Source organism: Ctenopharyngodon idella, chromosome 4 (assembly GCF_019924925.1).
Source record: "Ctenopharyngodon idella isolate HZGC_01 chromosome 4, HZGC01, whole genome shotgun sequence".
Classification (NCBI taxonomy): domain Eukaryota; kingdom Metazoa; phylum Chordata; class Actinopteri; order Cypriniformes; family Xenocyprididae; genus Ctenopharyngodon; species Ctenopharyngodon idella.
Window position 1 is genome coordinate 3,963,614 of NC_067223.1, and position 26,486 is coordinate 3,990,099.

The 26,486-nt window shown below is 37.4% G+C and overlaps 1 protein-coding gene across 15 annotated transcripts in view; it reads left to right on the forward strand.

Moving 5' to 3' along the window:
• ppfia2 (PTPRF interacting protein alpha 2) overlaps positions 1–26,486 on the forward strand; it is a 188,186-nt gene that overhangs the window by 136,707 nt on the left and 24,993 nt on the right. For 6 of the 15 annotated variants that reach the window (XM_051890693.1, XM_051890702.1, XM_051890695.1 and 3 more), the window contains 18 exons: positions 479–643; positions 2,873–2,947; positions 10,132–10,239; positions 14,276–14,497; positions 14,953–15,099; positions 15,885–16,019; positions 17,347–17,394; positions 17,786–17,869; positions 18,855–18,986; positions 19,068–19,130; positions 19,240–19,331; positions 20,666–20,804; positions 20,878–21,095; positions 24,211–24,451; positions 24,855–24,884; positions 25,721–25,848; positions 25,947–26,125; positions 26,331–26,424. In XM_051890693.1, coding sequence (XP_051746653.1) covers positions 479–643; positions 2,873–2,947; positions 10,132–10,239; positions 14,276–14,497; positions 14,953–15,099; positions 15,885–16,019; positions 17,347–17,394; positions 17,786–17,869; positions 18,855–18,986; positions 19,068–19,130; positions 19,240–19,331; positions 20,666–20,804; positions 20,878–21,095; positions 24,211–24,451; positions 24,855–24,884; positions 25,721–25,848; positions 25,947–26,125; positions 26,331–26,424 — 2,300 coding nt within the window. The remainder of the gene's footprint in view (positions 1–478; positions 644–2,872; positions 2,948–10,131; positions 10,240–14,275; positions 14,498–14,952; positions 15,100–15,884; positions 16,020–17,346; positions 17,395–17,785; positions 17,870–18,854; positions 18,987–19,067; positions 19,131–19,239; positions 19,332–20,665; positions 20,805–20,877; positions 21,096–24,210; positions 24,452–24,854; positions 24,885–25,720; positions 25,849–25,946; positions 26,126–26,330; positions 26,425–26,486) is intronic. The other 9 variants (XM_051890698.1, XM_051890701.1, XM_051890706.1 and 6 more) reach the window with 3 other exon arrangements.

A 26,486-nucleotide genomic window follows, 5' to 3' on the forward strand; every position in this document is an offset into this window, starting at 1 on the left:
ATTTAGCTAGAGTAATACCGACTTCGATACCAAGTCGGTACTGAAATTTTAAAAACATGATGCTTTGAGCGCTGTTGAGTGGATTCGTAAACACCTCTGATTGGCCATTGTGTTTACGCGCTCGTCGATATGTCTGTGATTGGCTACAACGATCAATGGGTTTTTCTTTTAGCTTTAGATTTAGTTTGGCTTTAAATTTAGTTTTAGATTTCAGATTTAGTTTTAGAATTAGTATAAGTATTATATTTAGCTGTAGTTTTAGCTTTAGTTTCCATTTTAGATTAGTTACTAAATTTATGGTTTTCTTATAGACTTAGTTGTGGTAATTTGTTAATTTCTGCTACAAACTTAGTGTTAAATTAGTTTTATATTTAGTTTCAGTTTTACATTGGGTTTAATGTTTCATGTTTGTAATATTAATTGAGGATAATGATGCTAAATTTCATGAGATTAACTCCTTATACTATATGTGCCACAGCTGCTGTTGGAGCATTTGGAGTGTTTGGTTTCGAGGCATGAACGTTCCCTACGCATGACAGTGGTGAAACGACAGGCCCAGTCTCCTTCTGGCGTCTCCAGTGAGGTGGAGGTCCTCAAAGCTCTCAAGTCCCTCTTTGAGCACCACAAAGCACTGGATGAGAAGGTAAACCATGAAACACCTGCTGCGATTCCTGTTGTTTTTGTTGAATTCATAAGGCCAGCACAATGTTGTCTGTGCTTTCCCAAAGTGCATTGCAAATGTTAATGTAATGCATATGATAATTTGACAGAAATTTAATCTTTGCATAAGACAAACCTGTTGATGTTTGCCCTTATAATGCATAGGCTGACTGATCTATATTAGTAGCCAAAGTAATATTATATAACGTTTTTTTTCTCCTGATTTTTGGACAGTGAGGTTGAAGTACATTTATTAAACACTGCAGCCCACTGTCCCACCTCTCTTTCCCTTCATCCAGTGGCGTTTTATTTATGGATTAAGCCCTTGTGTGGCGGTTCATCCAGCTGTAATCCATTCTGCGGCCTTCTACAGACAGTGTCATTTATAAGGCGTTAGGTAACAGACGGCAGGAAATTGCTCGTGATTTATGGGACTGTAGTTTTAGTGACCACTTGTGGTCTAGTGATGAAAGACTGAACCCACTGAAATGATTCCCGTGATCAAACAGGTCACAAGAGAGACCGATTAGAGTGTTTTTATTCAGCTGTAGAATTTTTCAAAACTTCTAAGTGACTTATAATCTGATGTAAGACAAAGAGAATTTTTTTTTTTTTTAAGTTTTACATAAGCAATAAGGTAAGAGAGGCTGTGCTGTACCTAGCCTCGGGTACCTTATTGCTTTTATGAAAGGGTTACCACAAAATACAAATATTAAAGCCAAAAAATATGTATCAATGCAACTTTCATGAGATAAACTTTCACTAAAAGCCTTCCTTCCGCCGGAAAAAATAGTCCCTGACCGTGAACAGCAACAGAAGTTACATTATTATGCCATTAGATGGCAGCAAAGACTGTCTTTATGAGTTTGTCAGTCAGTAGCGAAGACTTTTATATTGAAAAGACTGAATTGTTGTGAACACGGAACAAGATACAACTGACAATGCTTTGACTAGCACTGTCAGTCATGGGAAAACCCATTAACTGTTAAAAGGACAAGATATCGCAGCGGACATTTAAACAGATTTTTTATTATGAACACAGGACTGACCTGAAGGAAAATGCTAAATCTGAAAGAAGGTAATAAACTCGCTCAATCAATCTCTTTCTCACAATACTCTTCTACATAATACAGTAAGCTTCAATGAACAATATAAATTGAGAACAGTTTACGTTGCTAAGAGTGGTTGCTAATGCTGGATACACACTAAAAGATTTTAAAATCTTATAAGATTTTCAAAATGTGAGAGACCACAAACATGAGGCCAGAAAAATCTTAGATTTAACCGTTTTGCTCCTATAGTGTGTGGTGTGCTGTGATGTGACACAGACAGCACACCACACATGAACAGACTGTCAACCAGAGTCCCGACTGTGAACACGGGAAATCTCGCAAAATCTCTCGAGACTTCAGAATAAACACGGGGGGCGATAGCTGTGACAAACTGATCCTCCATCTCTGCTGTACAAATCCATTTAACCTTGTGCTGCGCCATGACTGAATTTGTTATGCTGTCTTCTGTCATTCAGCTCGCTTTCTGATTGGATATTGTTTCGTTTCACGTGATAATCTCCAGAGCGTGCACGCATTTGTCCTTCAGGTTCCCCCTACGCATCAGGATTTATGATTAATATTCAACATGTTGAATATTTACGATTCGCGATCGGGGCGCCTCTGACGTTTTTCCGAGCAGATTCAGTCACACTTAACACACCTCACACCACAGGAAAATCTGATAGGATAATCTGTAGAACCATCAAGATAATCGGGACATTACTAGGATTGTCGGAAGGGGAGAAATTGGCCCAAAATCAGCCCGATTATCTTGTGGTGTGTACCCAGCATAAGGGTGTTGTGTAGTGATGCACAGAACCGTTGGGTGAAGCAGTCATAGCCGTGTTTTATCATGAACAAAACACAGCTATTGACCAGTCAGAATCAAGGACAGGAACTAACCATTTTATAAATTCTTTTATAAATCATGATATCATGTTTATAGGTCATTCATAATAGAAAAATTAAATGTACCATTACAGCTAAACTAGAATTTTATTCCATTTTAATTCTACTTAAATTCTGCAATTCTGCATCATATTTGCAACCTCAAGTTCAAGTCTAAATCAGTAATATAAAAAACATTCTCTCTTCAGTTGTGATTAGAGCTCAACCCTGATGAACAGTGAGTAATGGAGTGGGGTTTTTTTTCCGTTCAGGTACGTGAGAGATTGCGGGTGTCACTAGAGAGGGTCTCTGCCTTGGAGGAGGAGTTGGCCGCAGCCAATCAGGAGGTGAGGCACAAATGCTCTGATTACATAAGTATACAGCAATCTTCATCAGAAAGGTACTTACTATAAGATAAATATACTCCATAAACATGCTAAATATGTTTAATTTGTTGTTGCCTATGTCATGTTGTTTTTGCTTGATCTGATTAGTCTGAAATGCAACAGAGCAAACAGAGCATTGTGTATTTTAGTGTTTATTCTATTACTGTCAGTACAGATGGTGCAGTTCTAGCTGAAAGAGCTTCAAACTTCTCAACAAGTGCCAAACAACCTTTTTTTTTCCCTTTAAGATATATTTCATATCGAGAATGTGTGTGCTGATCTTGATCACTCTACGAGTTATGCTGTGTGTTATAATTTCTCAGTTTCTGAATTAACACTCATGTGATCTCTTCGGGTCATGAGAGGGTGAGAGGAAAGAACAAAAGTATTGAAAGTTATTTAAAACAAGACAATTACTCCATCTTAAGAAAAATAAAGAGAGGCTGAGATTAATACATCTACCTTACAGCTTTTTGTTAAAGGGATAGTTCACCCAAAAATGACAATTCATTTACTCACCCTCACGTTGTTCCATACCTGTATGAATTTCTTTCTTCAGCTGAACACAAAATAAGATATTTAGAAGAATATAGGTAACCAAACAGTTGGTGAGCCCCATTGACTTCCATAGTATTTTTTTTTTTTTTCCCCCCATACTAAGGAAGTCAATGGGGCTCATCAACTGTTTGGTTACCCATATTCTTCAAAATATCTTCTTTTGTGTTCAACAGAAGAAAGAAATTCATACAGGTTTGGAACAACTGGGTAAACTATCCCTTTACCATTTTAACAACTTTACAATTATTATTAGGGGTGCCTAATCCTGCTCCTGGAGGGCCACTGTCCTGGAGAGTTTAGCTCCAACCCCAATTAAACACACCTAAACCAGCTAATCAAGGTTTTTAGGCATAAAGGAAACTTCCAGGCAGGTGTGTTGTGGTAAGTTGGAGGATTTCAATTCAGGCTGCTTTTAAATTTCATCCAGCCTCTAAGCTGCCGAAGTTTACTTCCCAGAAAATATTTATTTATTATTAGTATTAGTCATTCAAAACCTCATGCTTTTGAATAACAGTTCATTGATATTATAAAAGGACATTCACACAGCTTAGTGCATTGCAGAGGCAGTTTGGACATGTTCAGAATGCAGCGGCGGCTGGTGCTTTTTCCAGAGTGGAGAAGCACAGATGTCACATACTGTAGCACTTATTAAAGCAAAGTATGTACTCAAGCTTATTTAAAGAGTTAGTTCACCCAGAAATGAAAATTCTGTCATTAATTACTCACCCTTATGCCGTTCCAAACCTGTAAGACTTTCGTTCATTGGAACATAAATTAAGAAATTTTTAATGAAATCTGAGAGCCTTCTGTCCCTCCATAGACAGCTACGTGACTACCACTTTAACTCTTCAAAAAGTTCATAAAGTAATCGTAAAACTAATCCATATGAATTGAGCAGTTTAGTCCAAATTCTCTGAAGAGAAACCAAAGCAGTCTCATTAGACATGATTCTCTGAGCAGTGTGATGTCACACTGCTCAGACCCCGCCCACGGCCGCTCACTGACAGTCCTGCATTATCCATAGTTTCCGCCCTCAGCAAGTTGTACGCTGTCTGCCATTTTCTCCTCGCTCGAGCAGCTGTAGAGACAACAATGTCTCATAAGCAGTCCCGGTGTTCTGTTACTGGATGTAAGAGTGAAAATAATAGTCTTCATTTTCTCAGAAATAAGTGTCACACTGTTTATTTTTTCTGATTTTTGAGCAAATCATCATGTGCCTTTTAGCCAGTTCCACAACAAATGTGGATAAAGCTATTGTTGTCTTAGGGACCAGATGCCTGTCGTCTAATTTAAATTGTTTATATATACTGTATAACCACACGTTTGTAAAGAACAGTGTAAAAGGTGATTGTCTTGAAAAACTGTACATTTTCTGTAAAGACAAGACATTAAAAACACAATGTTTATTTGCAAAGGCCAGCACATTTATCTACTAACCATTCAGAAAAGTCCAGATGAGTTCTGAAAGTTCTTCCTGAGTCTCTCCATCAGTGTCCGACTCCAGTTTGAACAAACACCGTTGTAGTTGAGTAGCCGAAGCGCGAGCTGTTAAAGCTTCGCCCTCTTTTGGAAAGGGGGCTGGGAGCAGCAGCTCATTTGCATTTAAAGGGACACACACAAAAACGGCGTGTTTTTGCTCACACCCAAATAGGGGCAAATTTGACAAGCTATAATAAATGATTTGTGGAGTATTTTGAGCTGAAACTTCACAGACACATTCTGGGGACACCTGAGACTTATATTACATCTTCTGAAAAGGGGCATAATAGGTGCCCTTTAATAGAAGTTAATTGATCAGTAAAATCTAATTACGACATTATTTTTGAAAGCATCCTCACTTTACAGCATTTTTACAGTTTTAGTGCCTAAAACTTTTCACAGTACTGTAGCTTTGGAGGTCGGTTTCTTCAAGTGTCTTGAGACGTTGCCACAGTTCTTCTGGATTTAGTCTCAGTTTTTTCAATTTCCTCATGTAATCGTAGACAGACTCGATGATGACGAGATCAGATCTTCGTGTGGATCATACCGGCTGTTGTCAGACTTCTTGTGCATACAAAAATCTCATGGATTATTACAATTAATGGCAAAAGGAATGTCAGGAAATGTAAACTGATATTTCCTACTGACACACTACAGCAAAAGATATAAATAACTGGCTTAAAACCATTTTTTGGTTAGAAAAATACTAACGTGCCTAAGATTTTGCACAGTACTTAATGTGCGAAATTTTCCGAAATTTTCTGGTCGAAAACATTGTAACTCCATTTGAGTTTTATTTTGGTAAAATGTTAATAATCTAATGACTAAGTGTCTGACCATATATAAAGCCACAATATCAACTTTCATACGAGGTTTGCAACCGACAGTGCCATTATAGTCATTTGGATAATGCTACTGCTAGTTGAGGCGGCAATTAAGGGGCTTCACGCTTTTTCTTGTAGAATACATTTGACTTAAATTTGATTGAATGCTGTTATACATTATTATTATTCAGAAGAGAATCTTGAAATTTGAGTAGTTCAGCTTTTCCTTCAAATGTCTCAGCTACGCTCTCAGTGCAATCTCAGGATCATGAAGAGTGCTTCATTTCTGCCCAAGTATAACCGAACCATCTGAATTTCAAGTTCCCATTAATTTCTCAGTGTAAGAGGGAGCAAAATGTTTTACTCAACCCATTCAGGTGCGTCAGAAAGATGAATCAGGTTTCTGTGAAGTAGTTGTTTTCTGTTTTGAAACAAACCAGCGTTTCAGACACAGCCGTGCTTTTACGTGCTCCTCTTTGATGAGACCAAATGAACGACATCAAAGCGAACATGCTCACTTTCATTGGGCCTCCTCTTCTCATTTACCTTCATTTGCAAGTTGACTCAATATTCCGGCTCTTTGTGGAGTCAGAAGGTGCGGGATTGTTTGATCTTCAGGCTTCGAAAAATGGCAGACAATTCCCTTTCTGTGCCTTCAAAAGCATGAAGCCCCTTAATTGCCACCTCATTAAAGGAATGCGTGGCGAGCGGCGATAAACCAAACAAAAGAAAGCGGATGTCTCTCTTATTTCCATCCATCCATCTTTCCCGCTTTCTCTGAGCTCACAGTGGACAGAGCGTCTCGACGTGGGACTGGAATAATCTCCCAGTGCCCTTTAGCCTGGTGAGAGCACAATGTGTGTGTTGGTGTGACAGTGTTCATCAGTCAGATAACCTGCTTAAGAGATGCTCCTGGAAGAATACTAGGTTATTTTATTAGGGAGCATATGCCAGCGGACATGGTCAGCAACTTCTGCTGCTATATTTGTATGCACTGCAGTTTTACATTATTGGGATATGGCAGTTTTGTGCTGGTCCAGATATACTGCATTTTATAATTTACATTATAGTGTAAGATAAAGTAGCGTATTACAGATGAGTACTATTTTGAAACATTGGTAATAATACAGTAGAATGGTATATACTTTATCATCTTTTAACCATCGACATCAACAGTTTATTGTTGTGCCACCAAATACTTTTTTGTAAGGGATATTATTCTGGAACTAAATGCAACAGTTAGGGCACTGATATTAAAAATATGTTTTTTTTATTATTATTATCATTTTTTTTTTTTTTTTTGGGCATTATAATGCACAAACTTGATGTTGTAGGATTTACTTTGAAACAATTTTCACTCAGAAATTGCTGGTAAATTTCACAAATAATTACAAAGAAACGGCAAGTAACACATTAAATATGACATTTTGAAGTAGAAAGACTGAAATAGTATTTTCTTGTAAAACATACTCTAATAAACTTTGCTTTATTTACAACTTTGAAAAATCAGTTCCGCTAATGCTCACAAAACTGTGCTTTTACTAAAACTCAGTTTTATATTTATCAAAATGAAACTGATAAATGAAAGTAGAGACAATACCTCAAAACATTGTTATCACTTTCTCAACATTTGTGTTATTATTCTTAAAAGTTATGTAAATTATGTTTGCAACAATAGCTGTAGGTTTATTGGCCTCGATGAGTCTGAGACTCCTGGCCTGAGATTGTGTCCCATTCGGCATTAAATAATTTGTGAATATTTGTAAATATTTTGTGGCTTAAACAGCTGAAAAATTGACTGTACTGCAGTTCTGTGGATGTTTTGCCCAGGCAGGGTTATTATAGTTAACTAATAAATGCTAAAACTATTAAAAACATTTATGCTAATCGAAATAAACCTGAAATAGAAGAAAATATAAATATTAGTTGAAAAACTAATATTAGAAATATTTCCTAGTCAATAGGGATGTTCATTTGCGTTTTTTTTTCCTGACCTTCAACCGATGTGATCATTATCCTTTCATTAACCGACAAGATTGTTAAATTAGAATTACTAAACAAAATTAGAATAAATGTCTGTGACCCATTAAAAAACAAAAAAACAAAAAAAAAAACAGGGGTTTAGTTTTAGCCTACATGCATAAATGGCAGCATAAACAACAGAACATGAGGATTCATCATCATCACGCACCTGCAGCGCTTCTGTGAACAGAGAAAAAACAGGATAAAATCATATAAAAGGAAATATATAGCCTATCCCATCTGCACAATACAGTATATTTCACCTAAATAATTAACAGATTAACAAAATAAAGAAAAAAAAAACTACGACAAGTAATAGACTATATCTATATGCTGAGTTGCGGTTCATTTTTGAGAAGCAAGTTCACGGAAAAGAAACCGAGACGGCAGAAAATTCTTTTTGTTTTTTTTATTTTACAAGCAATGTTTTGTTTTTATTGTGAGTGTACAAAAATAATAAGCCTAGTTAACCCTTCACAGATTCGAATGGTGTTACTCTTATGACCATACATGTCTGAGTATTTTAAGTTGCTTCCACTTTTATAAGAAAATTCAAGTGATCGCGCAGGCGCCTCGCGCACACACGACATAGCCTATCAGTTCTGGTAACTTGACATCGCAGCCTGTTCATTGTAAAATAAAATACAGTCCACCAAATATATAAAAAGTTACACTGCTCATTTGAAATACTCTGTGTACAATCTGTGCCGTTCCCTGTGCTGTTATGCCCGGCATACTTTTGAGCATGTGTAGTTTGATGTTGTTGTTATTGGAACAGGAAGTAGCTAGGCCTACAAAGCGTTTAAATAATAAATACAGTTTACAGAATTTGTGCCAAATGAGAGAGGTAGGTTATAACGCCCCAACCCCATGAAGTGATTGTCCTCTGTGCTTCCATATGAGCTTCACAAACTTTAACATGTTTAACTTCTGTTCTGTGTGATTTTTAAAAGAAGCTTAGAACCTTTTGACCTCTCTCTCTCTCTCTCTCTCTGTCTCTCTCTCTCTCTCTCTCTCTTTCACACTCACTCACTCAGTCTCACAGGTTTTTGCAATAATTTTAAATGTGCATACATTTATTACAAGTTGTCTATTACTGACAGATGAAATCCTGTGAGATCTCTTCAGAATGTTAACTCTCTCTCTCACACACACATTTAAGAATTCTAGCCCTGTGACAGCAGTGACGTGTCATGTGAAATCTCTATAGAAACACTTTGATGACATGCCCTTAATGGTGTCATATAATAAAATAAAACATTGTTTCTTCAAGAAAATTCATAATTTAGTTTTTCATAATCATTTTCAATCTTCTCTCTGTCTAATAATTAAACAGGCTGTTTTATGCTGCTGCTGTGCCTTTAAGACACTTTCCTGGAAAATTAATTTATGGAAAATTTCTGTTCCATAAGAAAAATAAGTAGCAGCATTTATGGGTTGCAGATCCAATATAGTTGGTCCTGCCAACTGTTAAATTGTTAAGGTCGGTTGTTAAATGATCAGTTCGAGACGCTCATTTTTACATTCCTTCCTCTCCACAATTCCTGTCGGAAGGAGTGGTGGAGCACTCAGTGCCCTTGAAACTACATTTGCAATTAAAAAAACTGACGGAAAAGTGACCATGCTTGCTGTTGATGTGCCATATGAAGCTGTCCAAGTTTGATTTATGGTGCTGTTTTTCTGTATGCTTGCAGTTCAGTGAGAAGCAATATGTATGTACATCATACAAAAATTACCCTGGAAAACATACGCATACATACTCTCCAGGAGAAATATGGTTTGGTCTGTGCATCGAAACATTGCTTTACTAAATGATGATAGTAATCGCTCAGAATGTGACATTATATGATAATGTCTATGCCTCTAAAACTTAAAAATTACCCTGGAAAACACACATACATGCACTCCAGGAAAAATACGGTTTGGTCTGCGCATCGAAACAGTATGGATATCTGGTTTGTTGCTTCCAGGCAATACAAGTAAAGTTTAAGAATCGCTTTGATAATGTCTGTGAATACAACAAAAAAAATATGTATCAGAAAGCACAAGGAAAAAAAGTTGTACTAGTAATATTGAATGTCGCAAATGAATATCCCATTTTAGGATTTGTTGTACCAGTATGTCTGTCATTTCTATTTTGTCTTTACTGTTTGGTATATTATATGGCATGAAGTGTCCTAGCAAATAAGGATAGTGTGTTTGATATCAGTATTGCTGGTTATTATCTTTCATTATTTCTCTCTTTTTATCGTGCTTTTGCAGATTGTGGCCTTAAGGGAGCAGAATGCCCACATTCAAAGGAAGGTGGCATCAGGAGAAGGGGCAGAGGACTTGTTGGAGGGAACTGATGCCCAAAAAGTCCATGGCAAGGTGGGCACTTACTCCTGCCAGGCTCTTAACTGCCTCAGAGTGGTTCATGTTTTCTCAACAGTCAGATTTTGTTCTACAAATGCAGTACAATAACTGTTTTTTTTTTTTTTATGCTCTCCTAAATTCTGCATTTATTTGATCAAAAATACAAATAAAAACAGAAAAAAATGTTGAAATTGTCATGCATGGCTGTGGTATAAATCGCACGACGAAGAAGAATATCAAATTTATTAAATCTATTAGCAGAAACACCGATCACTGGAGAATAAAACAAAGTCTTCAGTGTCACATGATCCTTCAGAAATCAGTCTAATATGCTGATTTTGCTGCTTAAGAAACATTTCTTAATTTTTGTCAATTTTGAAAAGAGTTGTGCAGCTTAATATTTTGGTGTAAACTGTGATTTTTTTCAGGATTCTTTGATGAATGGTGTGCATTTTGATCAATGTAATGCTTGCTTGCTGAATTAAAGTAAGAAAAATCTTACCAGCCCCAGACTTTTGAACAGTACTGTACATAATTGGTGCCTTGGGCTGATTTATTTTGATGTACTATTAGTTTAGTAGGGAAGAAAGAAGCTACTGAAAATCAGTTTTTGAATACAGAGGTGTACAATAAAATCAATAAGCCTTCACTATACAGTCAACACACACGCATCCTGTCAAACTGTATTTCTAGATCACATTTAATGTGCTATTAAAAACCGATCGTAGCAGAATATTGCCTTGCGCTTCTGATATAAAGATAACAGGATGAAAGGATGAGAGAAGTGTCATCCTCCTCTCACTGTCACCGATGGGCGCCGTGTGCGGCATTAGATTGTGTTGGCATGGTGACAGTGATGGCAGGAATTTGTGGCCTCCTAGAAGATAAAGGTTGGCACTTTGACAGTATATCTCAATTGGCCAAATTAATCTCCCATGATGCTTGATAGATTTAGTAGCACTACTGACAATATCCATGGCCTCTGTCACTGATGCATGGGTCCAGCCAACCAGCTAGAGGTCATTGGTTTTACCTGTACTTTAAACAAACAAATCTGACCCTCTCAAATAGATACAGATAAAAAAAAAGCAGAAAGAGAAAGAGAGAGACAGTGAGTAAAAAAGTGGCAGTGAGTCATTATCAGGCCCTACAGCAGCTCCAGAATAAACCACGGCTATTCTTTGTCTTGTCATTCTCGTCTATTTATGATCACAGAAGCTGTTCTGGTGAAGTCGTGTCGATCTCTCGTGGCTTCACAGCTTTGACAGAGTAAATTCTGTGTGCTCTGCAAATGATTTTATCACCCTTCTGTCTTGGAGTCTGCAACCATAAATTAAACAGGGTATAAAGTCTAATTTTAGTGCGGCATAAGACGTGTGAATATGTGACAGAAATCTTTATTTTAGGCATGGCAGAAGAAAGATCTGCTGAGCCTCTGTTTCACACACTCAGAATGCAATTAGAATGAAAAGAGCATGCTGGGAATTCAAAAATCCATATAAAGAGCACTGGTGCTAAATGACAGTTTCAGTGAATGAATGAACGAACTAGCTGAAAACATGAAATCATGGAACTAGGATAATATAATATATTGTGAAAATCAGCGTTGGGGTTAACGCATTACAAGTAACGTGAGTTACGTAATCAGATTACTTTTTTCAAGTAACTAGTAAAGTAATGCATTACTTTTAAATTAACAAAATATCTGAGTTACTTTTTCAAATAAGTAACACAAGTTACTTTGTTTTCCCATTTATTGACTGACAGCTCTTTATGTTGAGAGAAATCGGGAGAGCAGAGGTAGTTATTCTAGACTAGTTCTAGACTAAATGTGAGAATACATTCACTCATTTACTTCTGCTCCTGCGTCCTATTCTTCTGTATTCCTGAATGGCAGCACAGCTGAAAGGCTTATTTTTTAACTGCGCCCTCTACTGTACAGGTGTGAATTTGCATTTTCTTCAGCCTGAGGCTTATTCATTTCACTTTTGGTGTAAAAGGGCCTTTACATTTGCCAAAAATAGAACTTTTTTGTTGTTATAAAAACAAACAAACAAACAGCTCAGATGAGAAAAAGTAATGCAAAAGTAATGTGACGCATTACTTTCCATAATACAGTAACTAAGTAATGCAATTAGTTACTTTTTTAGGGATTAACACAATATTGTAATGCATTGCTTTTAAAAGTAACTTTCCCCAAAACTGGTGATAAAATAATAATTTAAAAAAATATGAATATTACATTTAATAAATTAATAAACTAGAATACTAGACTTAAGAGATTACAAGTATAAGTATGTTCTTTGTACATTGTGTTTATTTAATTTTTTTTCTTTAAATTAGTGTTAATTTAGTGTCAACTGTACCATTTAATAAAAAAAAAAATGATATGATTACTGGACATATTTGTGTTGATTTGTATTAAGTTTGGATAAGATCAAATTAATTTATTTTTAACACTTATATATGCTTATATATTTTATGTTTTAACTTTATGTCTTGTATTATTACATTATGCAGTGCTTATTTTTATACAATATTAGAATGAGAATGAAAATGAGAAATGTTGCCTTGGCATCTAGCTACGAAAATAAGTTTATTTTTATTTATATTTTATTTTATTTCAACTAATGTTTATTATATTTCAAGTACTGCTGTCAACATTAGCCAGTTAACACATGGGATTAATTTTTTCAGTTTAAGCGCGTTAAAAATATTTAACGCAATTAACACAGCATCTGTTTTTTCTGTCATATTTTGGCTAGCGCTACATTATATGATCACGCTCTTATTCACGCAAATGCTTTCAAACCATTCAAGCTCCACAAGACAAATGAGAACGTGCTGTCTGTGAATGTCCTGTTTGTGTGACACACACACGACTCGAGTACACAGAACGACACGCACCAGTATCGAGTTCTGTTTCGCGCTTGAACAAGCAATAATACACAGAATTATGCAAAATGAGACATCAGTACCAGTATTAGTATCAGTGACACTGTGTGTCCACCAAAGTGTTTTTTTTTCCAGCAGCTAGATTACTTTTTCAATTGTTTTCAATGGGAGCGCTGCGTTTTTTAAACGCTAGAAGCGTAAAGGCGACAACAGCACCACTGCGCTATGGAACCCATTTATTTCAATGGCTTGCGCCGCACGAGGACGGTTTGTTGAGCGCGCCATTGGCGAGCTCACGCACACGCTACGGTCAAAGTTCAAAATATATCAACTTTTGCCACTGCGTTCTGTGACGATTACCCGCGTGGCCAATAGAAAGCGGCATCAAATGACTAGACATATAGAACTCCCGCTAAAAGTTTTGAAAACTCCGCCTACTTTGCTCTGGCCAGCGTAGCGCAAATCGCTTCGTATCTGAAGGGTTATGCTGAACCCAGTGGCCAGCGCAGCGCAGCGCAGCGCATTCAACGTCCTGTCTGAAAGGCCCATAACGAGGCGCAGAGCGTCTTTTTTGACACTCAAGAGCTGAGAACTCTCAGTTTTTTAGCGTTTTTAGTCTGAAACAAATTACCTGCGAAATCAGTTACAAGTAACAGTGCCGTGGATATTCTGTATCATAGCAACAAAGCGTCTCAACTTAAAAAAACAAAGTGCTCTCAAACACTCACGGGCGTTTTCAGCAGAGCTACTAGCATTTTCAGCTGGCTAAAAATGCGTTGGTGAACACATGACCTCATTCATAAAAAGATGCCATTAAACAAATATTTAAAATATACTGTCTTTAAGTAGTTTCTACATTAATTTGGAGAGTAAATGTGAAATTATTACAATATAAAAATATAAAAAACTCCAATGTTTTTAATTAATTACAGAAAAAAAATGTGTGATTCATTTTTTTTATTTTTTTTTTATTGATTGACAGCACTAATTTCAAGTAACGAAAATGGTTTTTATGGTTCTAGTTTTAGTTTTATTAAACGATGCTAACCCTGATAATAATGTGAAGTTATAATTATGTTTAAAAATCTTTATTTTAATTGGTTTAATTAATCCCACAACACTAAAGGAAAGTGTGTTGTGTGTGTCTGGGCTGCAGCGGTTGTCTAACGGGTCGATGGAGTCGGGGGACGAGGCCAGTCAGGTGGTGGAGCTGCAGGAGCTGCTGGAGAAGCAGAACTACGAGCTGGCTCAGATGAAGGAGCGCATGTCCTCGCTGTCCTCCCGCGTGTCCGAGGTGGAGCAGGAGCTGGAGACGGCCCGCAAAGACCTCATCAAGAGCGAAGACGTGAACAACAAGTTCCAGAGAGATATTAAAGAGGTGCAGTATATGGGTGTATGTGAATTAGGCTGTGTCCGAAACCTCATCCGACTGCACACCGTGTGTAACATCCTTTCTGCTTCTTAAAAGGTGCCTTCTTACAAAATTCTGTCCGTTATGGCCGTGACTGACCAGGTGTCTTCGGTTCGACACAGACTCCATCTTGATGTCACATTGATAATTAGTGACAGCCGGACAGACTCTGGGAAATGTCTGTTGAATTTGAGATGCAGCTCTTGATGAAGAGAGAGGTTGTGGCAGCCCGAGGCAACGAGTGTGTGTGTGGTTCCATGTCCGAATGTGTGCATTTGCCTGAGATATTTGTCCTCAAGCCTGTGTGTAATTATAGGGCAGGATTTTTGATTGACAGCAGACTATTACACCTGCGGGCTGCTTAGGTGTGTGTCCACTAACCAACAGTCTGACAATATATGTGTGTGTGTGTCTTTATACAGGCTATGTGTCAGAAAGAAGACATGGAGGAACGGATCGTGACTCTTGAGAAGCGCTATCTCAGTGCCCAGAGAGAGTCCACGTCGCTACATGACATCACAGACAAGCTGGAAAATGAACTGGCCAATAAGGAGGCGTTCCTCAGACAGGTCAGGTTTTGACCACTTGTTTTCCAATTTCCTTCTCCATTTCCCTTTAGTATTATTTCAAAATTGCTTTGATATGTTGCAATTACTTAACTTCCATATTTATACACTGCATGAACGCACAGATGTTTTGAACTTCATAACTGACAGTCGTTCCAGTCATAATTGAACATTCTGTTTTGCTGATGTCATGGTCAAGATGACACAATTTCATGTCCTACAATTTCATGTCCTGCCAAATGATTTACCTCGAGTGCTGAAAAAGATGCATGTTCTGAACATATTACAGAGACGGAAGGACATAACAAACTAAATTGATTATTAAAATTAATAATTCAGACACAAAAAGAAATTTAGTCATTTTGTACCAAATTTGTATGACTTTTGTAGAATATTCTTTTCCATATCAGCATTATGTATATACTATTGTAGTATGTATTGATATTTTAAATTAGCTTTTATTTTTTTAATTTTATGTCAAGCTTTTGCAATTTTGTTATGTGGTTTTGTCATTTTTATTTTTTAATATTTCTATTTAGGTTTTATTTATTTGTATCAATTTATTTTAGTTCTAGTAATTTTAGTACTTGAATTGTTCTAAGAACAAAAATAGGCAGTTATGTAATTTGTTTGTTTGGGCACGCTGAAAAGGGCCATGCTGATCCACTTGTTGCTGTGGAAGCTGGACTGTCCTACGATGTCTGTTATATGAGGATAAACCCTCTCTGATCAGTGTGTGTGTGTGTGTGTTTGTTTGCGTGTGTGTGTGTGTTTCCTCCCTCCCACAGATGGAAGAGAAGAACAGGCAGTTACAGGAGCGGCTGGAGTTGGCAGAACAGAAACTCCAGCAGACCATGAGGAAAGCTGAGACACTGCCTGAAGTCGAGGCTGAGCTAGCACAGAGGATAGCAGCTCTCACCAAGGTACACACACACACACACACACACACACACACACATACACATTAGCTGTGCATTTAATGCAAACCAGTGTTGTAAAATTATTTAACTAAAAAACATTTTGAACTGAAATAAAGAATACGTAAAGTGCAGAGCAGGAACATCTGGGAACACTTATGAATTTTGTGAATTGTTTTTTAACTTGTTCATTGAAGTGAACCACTGACAAATGAATCTCTTCAGAGACCGAGCGAGACATCAAACTGCAGCCCAAGTTGGGCTCAACTATTCAGGCTAGGGTCATTTTTGAGGTGGTTTCCCCTACTGACCACTGCACATTAAGGGTCTCTCTTGGTTTGGTTGGTGCAAAGCATTATATTGCACTTAGTGTAGATTTATTATGTGCATTGATCAGCATAAAAACTTCAGTATCATCAGTATTCTTTTATTCTTTATAAAAGTGTTATTTTATATAATTATCTTGATGAAAAAATAGCATTAATATTTTTAATTCATTCTTTATAAATTATGTTAGTTATATATTAACTTTATAAAAAAAATAACATTATTATTATGTTAATTCTTTCTTTGTAAAATTGAAAAAAAAGGGGCAGGACTTGATTTTGTCCATCGAGAATGATTAGGTGGTTGGATGGCTGTGGTTTGCTGTGATGTCATGTGAGTGACAGGTTGTAAAAACATAATCAGAGAAGAGATGTCACTGCAAGATGGAGGGGAAGTTATTTAGATTAAAGATTATGAAGGCACATGAATTAAAAAAAAATGATATGAACTAGTGTTGTCAAAAGTACTCGAAATTTTAAAAATGTGATGCTTTGAGCACTGTTAAGCGGATTCGTAAACACCTCTGATTGGCCATTGTGTTCATGTGCTCATCAGATATGTCTGTGATTGGCTACAATGATAAATGCTTCAAAAACATGTTGTAAATAGAAGCCAATTGATTGAAGCCAATCACAGACATATCCGATGAGCACGTGAACACAATGGCCAATCAGAGGTGTTTACGAATCCGCGCAACAGTGCTCAAAGCGTCACATTTTTAAAATTTCAGTAACGACTTGGTATCGAAGTCGGTACCTTTGCCAACAGTAATATGAACAGATAAATCATTTATAATACATGCTGCAGTATTCCATAAAAAAAATAAGAATTGTCCATTTTGATTTCATGGTGACTAAAGAAAAAGTAAACACATACAAGATAGAAATTAAACTCCTGTTCGTTATTTAAACCATCTGTAACAAATGGCTGTGAATGATAGAAATGATTCATACGGCTCTCATTATTAATGTTGTGTGATATTTCTCTGTATTGTGTGGTTTGGTAGTCTGATATGGAAGCTAAACTCCAGGACATGAACTGCAGTCTTAGGAAGGTGGGGCTGAAAGCCGCTCTCTCTCTCTCTTATTCACTTCGCTCTGTCTGGTTGTGGGTCTGTTCACTGCTGGTGTATTTCAGCTGCATGTGATGCTCAGCTGGGATTTTCTTCGCTTTAATGAGTTGCTGACGTACTTGGTACTTTCTGTTCACCCACGAGAGAACAGAAGCTTAAGGAAATAAACACTCCTTTTCTTTACCTGTCTGCTCAACCATATCTGTGGTGTTCGGTGTGACGGCACCTTATAAACCAAAGACACTCTCATAAATCTAGATTAAGATTCGAGCCAACATCACAGTCATGGGTCCTTTCTCTGCTTGGTTTGGGATAATTTGTGGATTTACATTTTCTCATCTGACAATATGCATTGTTTGTGTTTGTTGTTTAGGCGGAGGAGAGACACGGCAGTATCGAGGAGCGTATGAGACATTTAGAGGGACAGCTGGAGGAGAAGAACCAGGAACTGCTCAGGGTCAACTTCACTTTATATCATTAAAGAATACTTTTTTTTGGAATTGCATACTTCCATACTATGCACTGTTTTTACAGTATGCTTTGTGCAGAATGTACGTTTCTTTTTTATATGAAATATCTAAATTGCCACCCATGTTTGCCAAAATATCCAGTATAAAACAGCATTCTGCGTGGAAAACAGTATCCCACAATGCAGTGCACTCTACCTTGACCTTCCATTTCCAGTATGATGAAGAAACTGGCAGCAAAATCAACTATGATTATTGTCTCCTCCTAACGGATTATTTTATTGAACTGCCAAAAATACGAAATATACTTTTTTTTAACTTCCTATACATTCCAGGGCAACATTTGCTAAATTAAAACCCTTAGAGAGCAGGTTTATCTGTTGTCTCATAAAAGGTCAAAAAAGTGAAATTTCTTAACTTTTCATGACTGTGTCCTTCTGGTTGAAATATGTTATATTACAAATACATTTTTTTTTTCTGAATTTGTTGTGAATTCAAAACATTCACTTAATGTATCAGCAAATTCACTTACTTTCACATATTGTATCATTTTGCAACCCTAAATGCCCAGAATTGCGATTTTGCAATGTCTCTCCAAATTTTACCTTGATGCAAATTTTGTCTAAACAACATGTGGTGGCTGATGGCTTCCTAAAAAGATGTTCGGGGGGTGGGGAGGGAAGCATCATGAATATCAATGCTTGGGTCTCTGAGGGTTCAACATGCAATGTAGTGAGGTCATATGACAATATTTCGGCATGCCATTGCAGTATAGTATGTATATAGTATAGTGTAGTATAGTACAGCATTTCATTCCGAACCAGAAACATTCTCTTTACTGAGTTAACACTGGATCTTTCCATACAGTACATAAAAACAGTATTAAAAAAGTGAAAAGTAAAATTATAAAATATTTGATTTGTGTGAATGTTTTTTTTTTTTTTGTGGATAAAATGATGTATTGTGTTTCCTCAGGCTCGACAGAGAGAGAAGATGAATGAGGAACACAACAAGCGTCTGTCAGACACTGTGGACAGACTCTTGACCGAGTCCAACGAACGATTACAGCTCCACCTGAAAGAGAGAATGGCCGCTCTTGAGGAGAAGGTGGGAGACGATCCATCCGTCAGTGCCGATGACTTCCGGTCACATCAATCACTCATACTGTTTTCATTGCTTCTCTTTCAGAATGTGCTGATACAAGACTCTGATAACTACAGGAAACAGTTAGAAGACTCCATTCAAGAAAAGGTCATTAGTTTTTGTTTTCTGAAAACTAGCTTGGTGGAACAATTTTTAATGCAACACTTTGCTATCCATTCTGAGTAAAATGAAACTTTAATGTGCTTTGCGGTTGTAGTCTCATCTCTCGGAGGAGATAGATAAACTGAGATCTGAACTGGATCAGTACCGTCTGAGGGCCGGATCCCTTACAGAGCCCACGCTGTCACGGTGAGGCAGAAAGCATGAAAAGCTCAGAACTATCCTTTTACAATAAACAATAGCTCTGTTCTAAAACCCAGCCATCTCGACAGAATATCATAGCGTCATAGGCGTGCGCTCGACACAACAGTTGGCAGCAATATTAGCAGCAGAATTGCATGTGAGGATACATTGCTATGAATTAAATAAAAAAATAGGAAAGAAATGCTGACTATAAATACATAATATATTATAAAACTATGGATAAAAAATAGAAATGTAATTGAAAATGTATTATTTCAGCCAAAATTTATGTTTTTTTTTTATGCTCTTAGAGTGCAACAGTCGGGTTCTGGAAGTAAAAACCTACTGTTTTTTTCACCTACTGTGAGCTACGAGGTATATGTGACCCTGGACCACAAAACCAGTCATAAGGGTCAGTTTTCTTTGAAATTGGGATTTATACATCATCTGAAAGCTGAATAAATATGTTTTCCATTGATGTATGGTTTGTTAGGATAGGACAATATTTGTCCGAGATACAACTATTTCAAAATCTGGAATCTGAATCTGATATTGAGAAAATCGCCTTTAAAGTTGTCCAAATGAAGTCCTTTTTTATATATTTATGGTAGGAAATTTACAAAATATCTTCATGGAACATGATCTTTACTTAATATCCTAATTATTTTTGGCATAAAAAGAAAAATCGATAATTTTGACCCATACAATGTATTGTTGGCTATTGCTACAAATATACCCGTGCGACTTACGACTGGTTTTGTGGTTCAGGGTCACATATGCTTTTGTTGAAGCCATTGTTTCTTATTTGACTGTCATTTGCAGTTGAATCAAAGTTTGTAATGTTTCACCTTGTAGCTGGTTGGTTTGATTCATGGCCTATAACTCTTTAACAAATAAAATACTTCCAGAACCAAGGCAGTGGGCAGGCACCATTGTGTTCTATTGGAGTATTGGCTGTTAGCTTAGAAACATTGCTAACATCAAATTCTATTGGAATTAAGAATCAATTTTCTCATATACTTCCCATAAGGATTTATGTGGCAAGTAGAGTTGCTGCATATGTATACTGTTCCAGATCAGTCACTTATTAAGTTCCAGTATTAGTTAAGAGATAGTACTTATGTAGACAGCAAAGCAGCTCACTAGGTTTTGGAACAGAGGTAATGTTACCTTCTCTTTGCAGTGATATTAAATAAATTACTTATGGCACTTATGTTCTTTGATTCCCCTGCATGATTTTATATTGTTCTTTTACTGCAAATGGAATTTTAGCATTGAAAATGTATTTAATGTGTCTAGATTCTAGATGTCTTGATGATGGATTGTGGTCTTGATTCCAGGTCCCATCTGGATGCATCCGGAGATCTGCGTTTCTCTCTGGGTTCTCTTGCCGAGACGCAGTCGGACCATTATCGCTCCACCAAGGTGATCCGCAGACCCAGGAGAGGGCGCGTGGGGTTACGTAGGGACGAACAGAAGGTAGGAGCTCTTAACTCAGTTTCTTCTTGAGCTTTGTGCTGAGCATCACTTCTTCCTGCTTCTCTTCCTGCAGGCTAAGTCTCTGGGAGAGCAAGAATGGCGCTCTCAGCAACTTGGCATTCTGGGTGGCCACCCGTTTGAGAGCGACACAGAGATGTCGGATATTGACGACGATGACCGAGATACCCTTTTCAGCTCGATGGATCTACTGTCACCTGGAGGACATTCAGATGCTCAGACTCTGGCAATGATGCTGCAAGAACAACTGGATGCCATCAATAAAGAGATCCGGTCAGTCCATTCATTGTGACCACAGAACCTTTTTGTAGACTAGTCTTAAATTGCGTTGTCTTAATTGACTACCCAGAGATTGAGAAGATGCATTACTTTCAAATGGCTTTAATGTCTGTTATGTAATACATCTGTATAGCAATGAAAGATCATTATATTTCTTAAAAATATCACCTCAAAAGTCACCAAGGGAAAATGTACAAGGAGAACAGCATGCGGTCTTAAGACTGACCCTTGCTGCACACCTTCTTTAGCATTGTGAGGTTTGACAGCTGTTCATTTACACTACCAGAGGTAGGATCTATACCACCTGTCCAAAAATTCCAACAAGATTTTCAAGCCTGTCTAAAAGAATGTTAATGATATCTCAAAGAGGATATCAAACATTTTGATATTTTAAGTCGATTTTAGAACACACATTGTTTTTATTTGTTATACGTCTCCTAGCAGCGAGATATATGTTACTGCATAAGTTTGTTTTGTTCTGAGTGATTTGAAAGTCTGGCAATGTGTGATCCTCAGTCGTTTTATGATGCAGGTGTATGATGCCTAGAGTTTTAAATTATGTTCAGATTTTAAAAGTTGTGTAGTGTATTCCAGACTTTGGTCTTTTTTTATAATCTCATTTATGGCTATTTTCTCCTCCATTTATACTGGCACTTACATATCATTCTTTCTGTCTTGTCACTCACTCATACTCCTGTAAATATCTACATCTGATTTTTGTTTATTTTAAGTGTTTATTTGCCATTTATTAGATGAGTTTCATCCAAAGTGACTCGCACATTGAGTGCGAGTCACTTATGCCAATTATGCTTAATAAGCAGACAACGAACGTGGTCATGTAAACGCGGTAACCTGTTTTCTTTTATCGGAGTAAGACCATAAACTGCATAAACCAGTCAGCACAGGTTGTTTTTTGCCTCTTACCCTGATTTTGCGTGGCATGTAAACGCATTAACCTGCTTTCTGTCGGCTTATTGAAGTACGCATGTGTGATACGTGACAGAAACGCATCCTTAGTGCAGATTTAAACGCATCCAGACAGAGCGAGCGTTTTGCCGGAAAGGAAGAAGGAAATATATCACAAAAGCAGACTCTTTCAAGACCCAGAACATTGTAAAAATGTGTTCTCATCTCTCGTGCAGCAGAAGTAGAAGTGGCTCAGTGGTTTGCTGCATCTGTAACTGCATGAGAGAATAATATATGAGCCGTAAGTTTCTTGCTGACATGTTGCAACATCAAAACTGACATAACATACGGAATACTCAGAGTCAGAAACGCAAATGATTATTTTTGAGATCACTACAGGGAAATAACCTGATTTATTAATAAAGTCATGTAAACTCGGTTTATTTGCGTTGTCAGTTTACTGGTTTGCATGTAAACGGGGAAAAACTGGTTATTTCAATAAGCTGATATTTGTGAGTTATCAGCTTACTGGCGTGCATGTAAACATGCTCATTGATTCCTGGGACAGGGACAAGTTCCTTGACTATTATCCCAGTAGCTTTTTTGAGAACATACAGTGCAGGGAATTGAACTTGTCACCTATGTGTCCTATAAGAATTTATCATTCACTCTTCCCTCCATAGCCTACATACAACCTTCAACTCCCTAGGTAATCCTTTTGCTTTTTTTTTTTACAGTCAAATTTATTAAAACTTGTACATTTCAACAGAAACTCAGAATCAGGATTCTGTTACGTGCAAGTCCTAGAATGAATTAAAAACAATAAAAGGTGCTGCAGAAAGCCGAGTTGTGCCTTCAGGCGGTGTATATGCTGACTTAAATATCAGCTAAAGCTCAGGATTTCTCCTGTAGGCTGTCCAGTAGTTACTGAACAAGAGAGGTTGAGTGAAAGGTAACAGCTGTTTCTGCGGTTCCTGATTTCCATAATTTCTGGGAGTAGCCATACTGTATGCCTTCTCAATATCACACCACTATCACCTGTCTGGCATCGCTGTCCTGTCCATCGATCTCCCTCACATATTGGTGACCATTAGGCCTGACTGGATGTGCACTTGCACCTAAGGTTGTATGACTCCAACTCAAGTACTAACAAATAAACCAACACAGGCCTGTAGATTTCATTGAGATCTAATTTGAATTTTGTCCAATATGTGTGATTAATATTTGAAAAAGCCAGAACAGACGGCAATTCTTTCTTCAGCCTTTTTTATGGAACTTTAGTTGGATTTTGTGTTTCGAAGGTTATTTTAAATTCGCTAAGAGCTACTTGCTGCACACAAGTTTGAATTTTTTAGATGGTTCTCTGTCCTGTTATTTTCCACATTTATTTGTGGTCAGGAAGCCCCCTTAATGTAAGTTTCATCAAGATACAAAAAACACAACCCCATATATAATGTACAATATAGTATGTGTGTCTAACTTTATTTGATTACCAGCATACAAATCCAGCTCACTGTACCATTAAACTGTGCTTCTAATGTGTGCAAGTTGTTTTGATTACCACAGGAAGAAATATTGTCTCCCTGTGCGCTGTTTTTTCACTCCTCCCAGTAGTGGTCCACTTTTGATAAAGCACCAGCTTTGGCGTTTGTGCTTTTGGGCTAAAAGACACGAAACCATTGAATGTCTTACAACCGACTGTAAACATGTTAAATGCTTGACAAATGGTTAAAGTTTAATTGTTTGCAGCCCAATCGATGGTTGCTTTACAAGGTATTCAATAATCTAAACTCATGAAAAACATCCACTACAAGAGCTGTTGAATGTTAGTGCAGTAAACTGCAGTTTGTGATCTTTGAGTGTTGTGGGTTTGTGTCCTCAAGCGTTCACTGAAACCAACCACATCAGTCTTTGACCAGTAAAGCACAAGCCTTTTATTATTTCTGTCTCTCTCTGAGCTTATTGCATTTATTTAGTCTTTTTCTATGTTCAAAGTACAAAGCTTTTCATTTGGCACTATCCATTGTAGTAAGGGAATAATTAGATGTTTTATCTACAGTGTTTGTAGTCTTGTTGCCAAAAATTTTCACCCAGCAAGCTTAGAACTCCAGTAATGTCGTAAATCAAAATGCTAGTAGTTTATCATCAAATTATCCCTAACTCACTGTGGGCTTGAGCTAAACTCTTTTTCTCGTTTCTCCAGGCTGATCCAAGAAGAGAAGGAGTCGACAGAACTGAGGGCAGAGGAAATAGAGAACCGCGTGGCCAGCGTGAGCCTGGAGGGGCTGAACCTGGCGCGGGTGCACCATCCCGGAGCTTCCATCACTGCCTCGGCCACCGCATCCTCCCTCGCCTCCTCCTCACCTCCCAGCGGACACTCCACCCCCAAACTCACCCCGCGCAGCCCGGCCCGCGACATGGAGCGCATGGGGGTCATGACACTGGTATACAAGCTCAACCATATCTCTGTCCTATCATGAGGATTTACAGTACATTTTCTTTGACATTTTTAGATATCAGCAGTGCTGACCGTAGATGGAAAAATATTGAAATTAAATTATGACTCTGTTTGGTTTGTTTCCCCCATGTTGGAAATAATAAAAAACGTATATGACCTCTTTAAGAATATTTGTTTAATTTAATCCACATTACTTTAACATCTTTGGGGCGTTTTTTTCATGCAAATTGTAGTGCTGGTTAATCCACAAATGAAACAGTACTAATACTTTTCTAGTATTTTCTCTGCAGTTTCTTTATCAACACGTTGAGTTGTTTTGAATGCTTTATGACTATGGAGTCCATTAACAGGCAGTAACCTGTTAACATTTTTTGTTTTCTGTTCTGCAGCCCAGTGACTTGCGGAAACACAGGAGAAAGGTACTACTTAAAAGTCCCTTCACAAAAGAGCTCAGTGTATTTGCCATGATTATTTTCATAGGCATTATAGAGGACATCAGCGTTGGGCAAAAAATTTGAATTTAAAAATGAGTTCCATTTCAAATTCATGAGTTGGGACTGAAATGTATTGGCTGTAGTTCAAAAGGGTGTTGATTTGGAATGAATAAGTATAACAAAAAATAATGAGGTTTATTCTTGCCTCACTGGCAAATTAACTTTAAACAAATTAAGATTAAACAAGTCTTATTATTCTACACCATTTTGCTCCTTAAGCACATTTATATTGTTTTAAGGATGTTTAGATATTTGTGCTGGTTAATAAAACAATAATACTGAGAATTATTGCAGTAAATAAGTATTAATACATACATGTATTTATAAATATAAGTAATCAATTATTAATTATTATTATGATTTTTAGTGTATGGATGGCATTGATTATTGTAGATTATTAATAAGTAAAAAAAAATACATATAAAACATCCTGTTTTCAACCCAAAACTCACCTTCATGTCGCTCCAATCCTGTATGACTTACTTTTTTCTGCAGAACAAAATAGAAGATATTTTGAAGAACATTGGGAGCCAAACAACATTGGAGCCCATTGATTTTCATTTAATTGAATTTTATTTCATGTCTTAAAATATGTTCATTTATATTCCACAGAAAAAAAGTCATAGTTTTGGAACGACATGAGAGTGAGTAAATGACAAAATGTTCATTTTTGGGTGAACTACATTAAGGAAGACATTGTTAAATCAGTTTGGAATGGTGTGCAATATTGGAAGACATCAGAGTTTTCTTTTTTCTCACAGATCGCAGCAGTGGACGAGGACGGCCGAGAGGACAAGGCAACCATCAAATGCGAGACCTCGCCACCTCCCACACCTCGCCAAGTCCGCATGACCCACACGCTACCTGCTTCTTCGCACAATGACGCACGGTGAGAAGGCAAAAAGACGCCAGACAGTAGCTAGACACGTGCTGTGTACAAATATAACTCAACATTTTCTCACTGTCGATCTGTTTGTCTGTCTCCAGGCTGACGGCTACATTAGAGACGGAGGCCAGTGCTCTGAGCAGTGTAGCCAGCAGCCAGGACTCCCTCCACAAACAGCCGAAAAAGAAAGGCATCAAGTCCTCCATCGGACGACTGTTTGGGAAGAAAGAAAAGGCCAGACTTGGGCAGCTGGGAAAAGAGATTATGGGACCAGGACAAGGTACAGACATAGACACAGCTCAGTCAAGGGAGCATCCGGTTTAAATTCAGGTTAAGCTCAATGAGATGATGTTGATATATCACAGAAAATACAGTCATTTTCAATACTGATTTAATCTGATTTAAATAGTGGTCTAGAGTTGAATGCAAATATAATTATCACACTAACATTATCAGATGATGGGTTAATGGATCTTCTCCATCAGTAGGGAATGTATCCGATCCTGAGCTTATGGGTCAGGATATTGCAGTTGGAAAGCTGGGAACACAGGCAGAGAAAGATCGCAGGCTTAAAAAGAAGTAAGTATTTGATAAATCGCTCTCTGACAAATTCAAATTATACGCCCAACACAAGCTTTTAT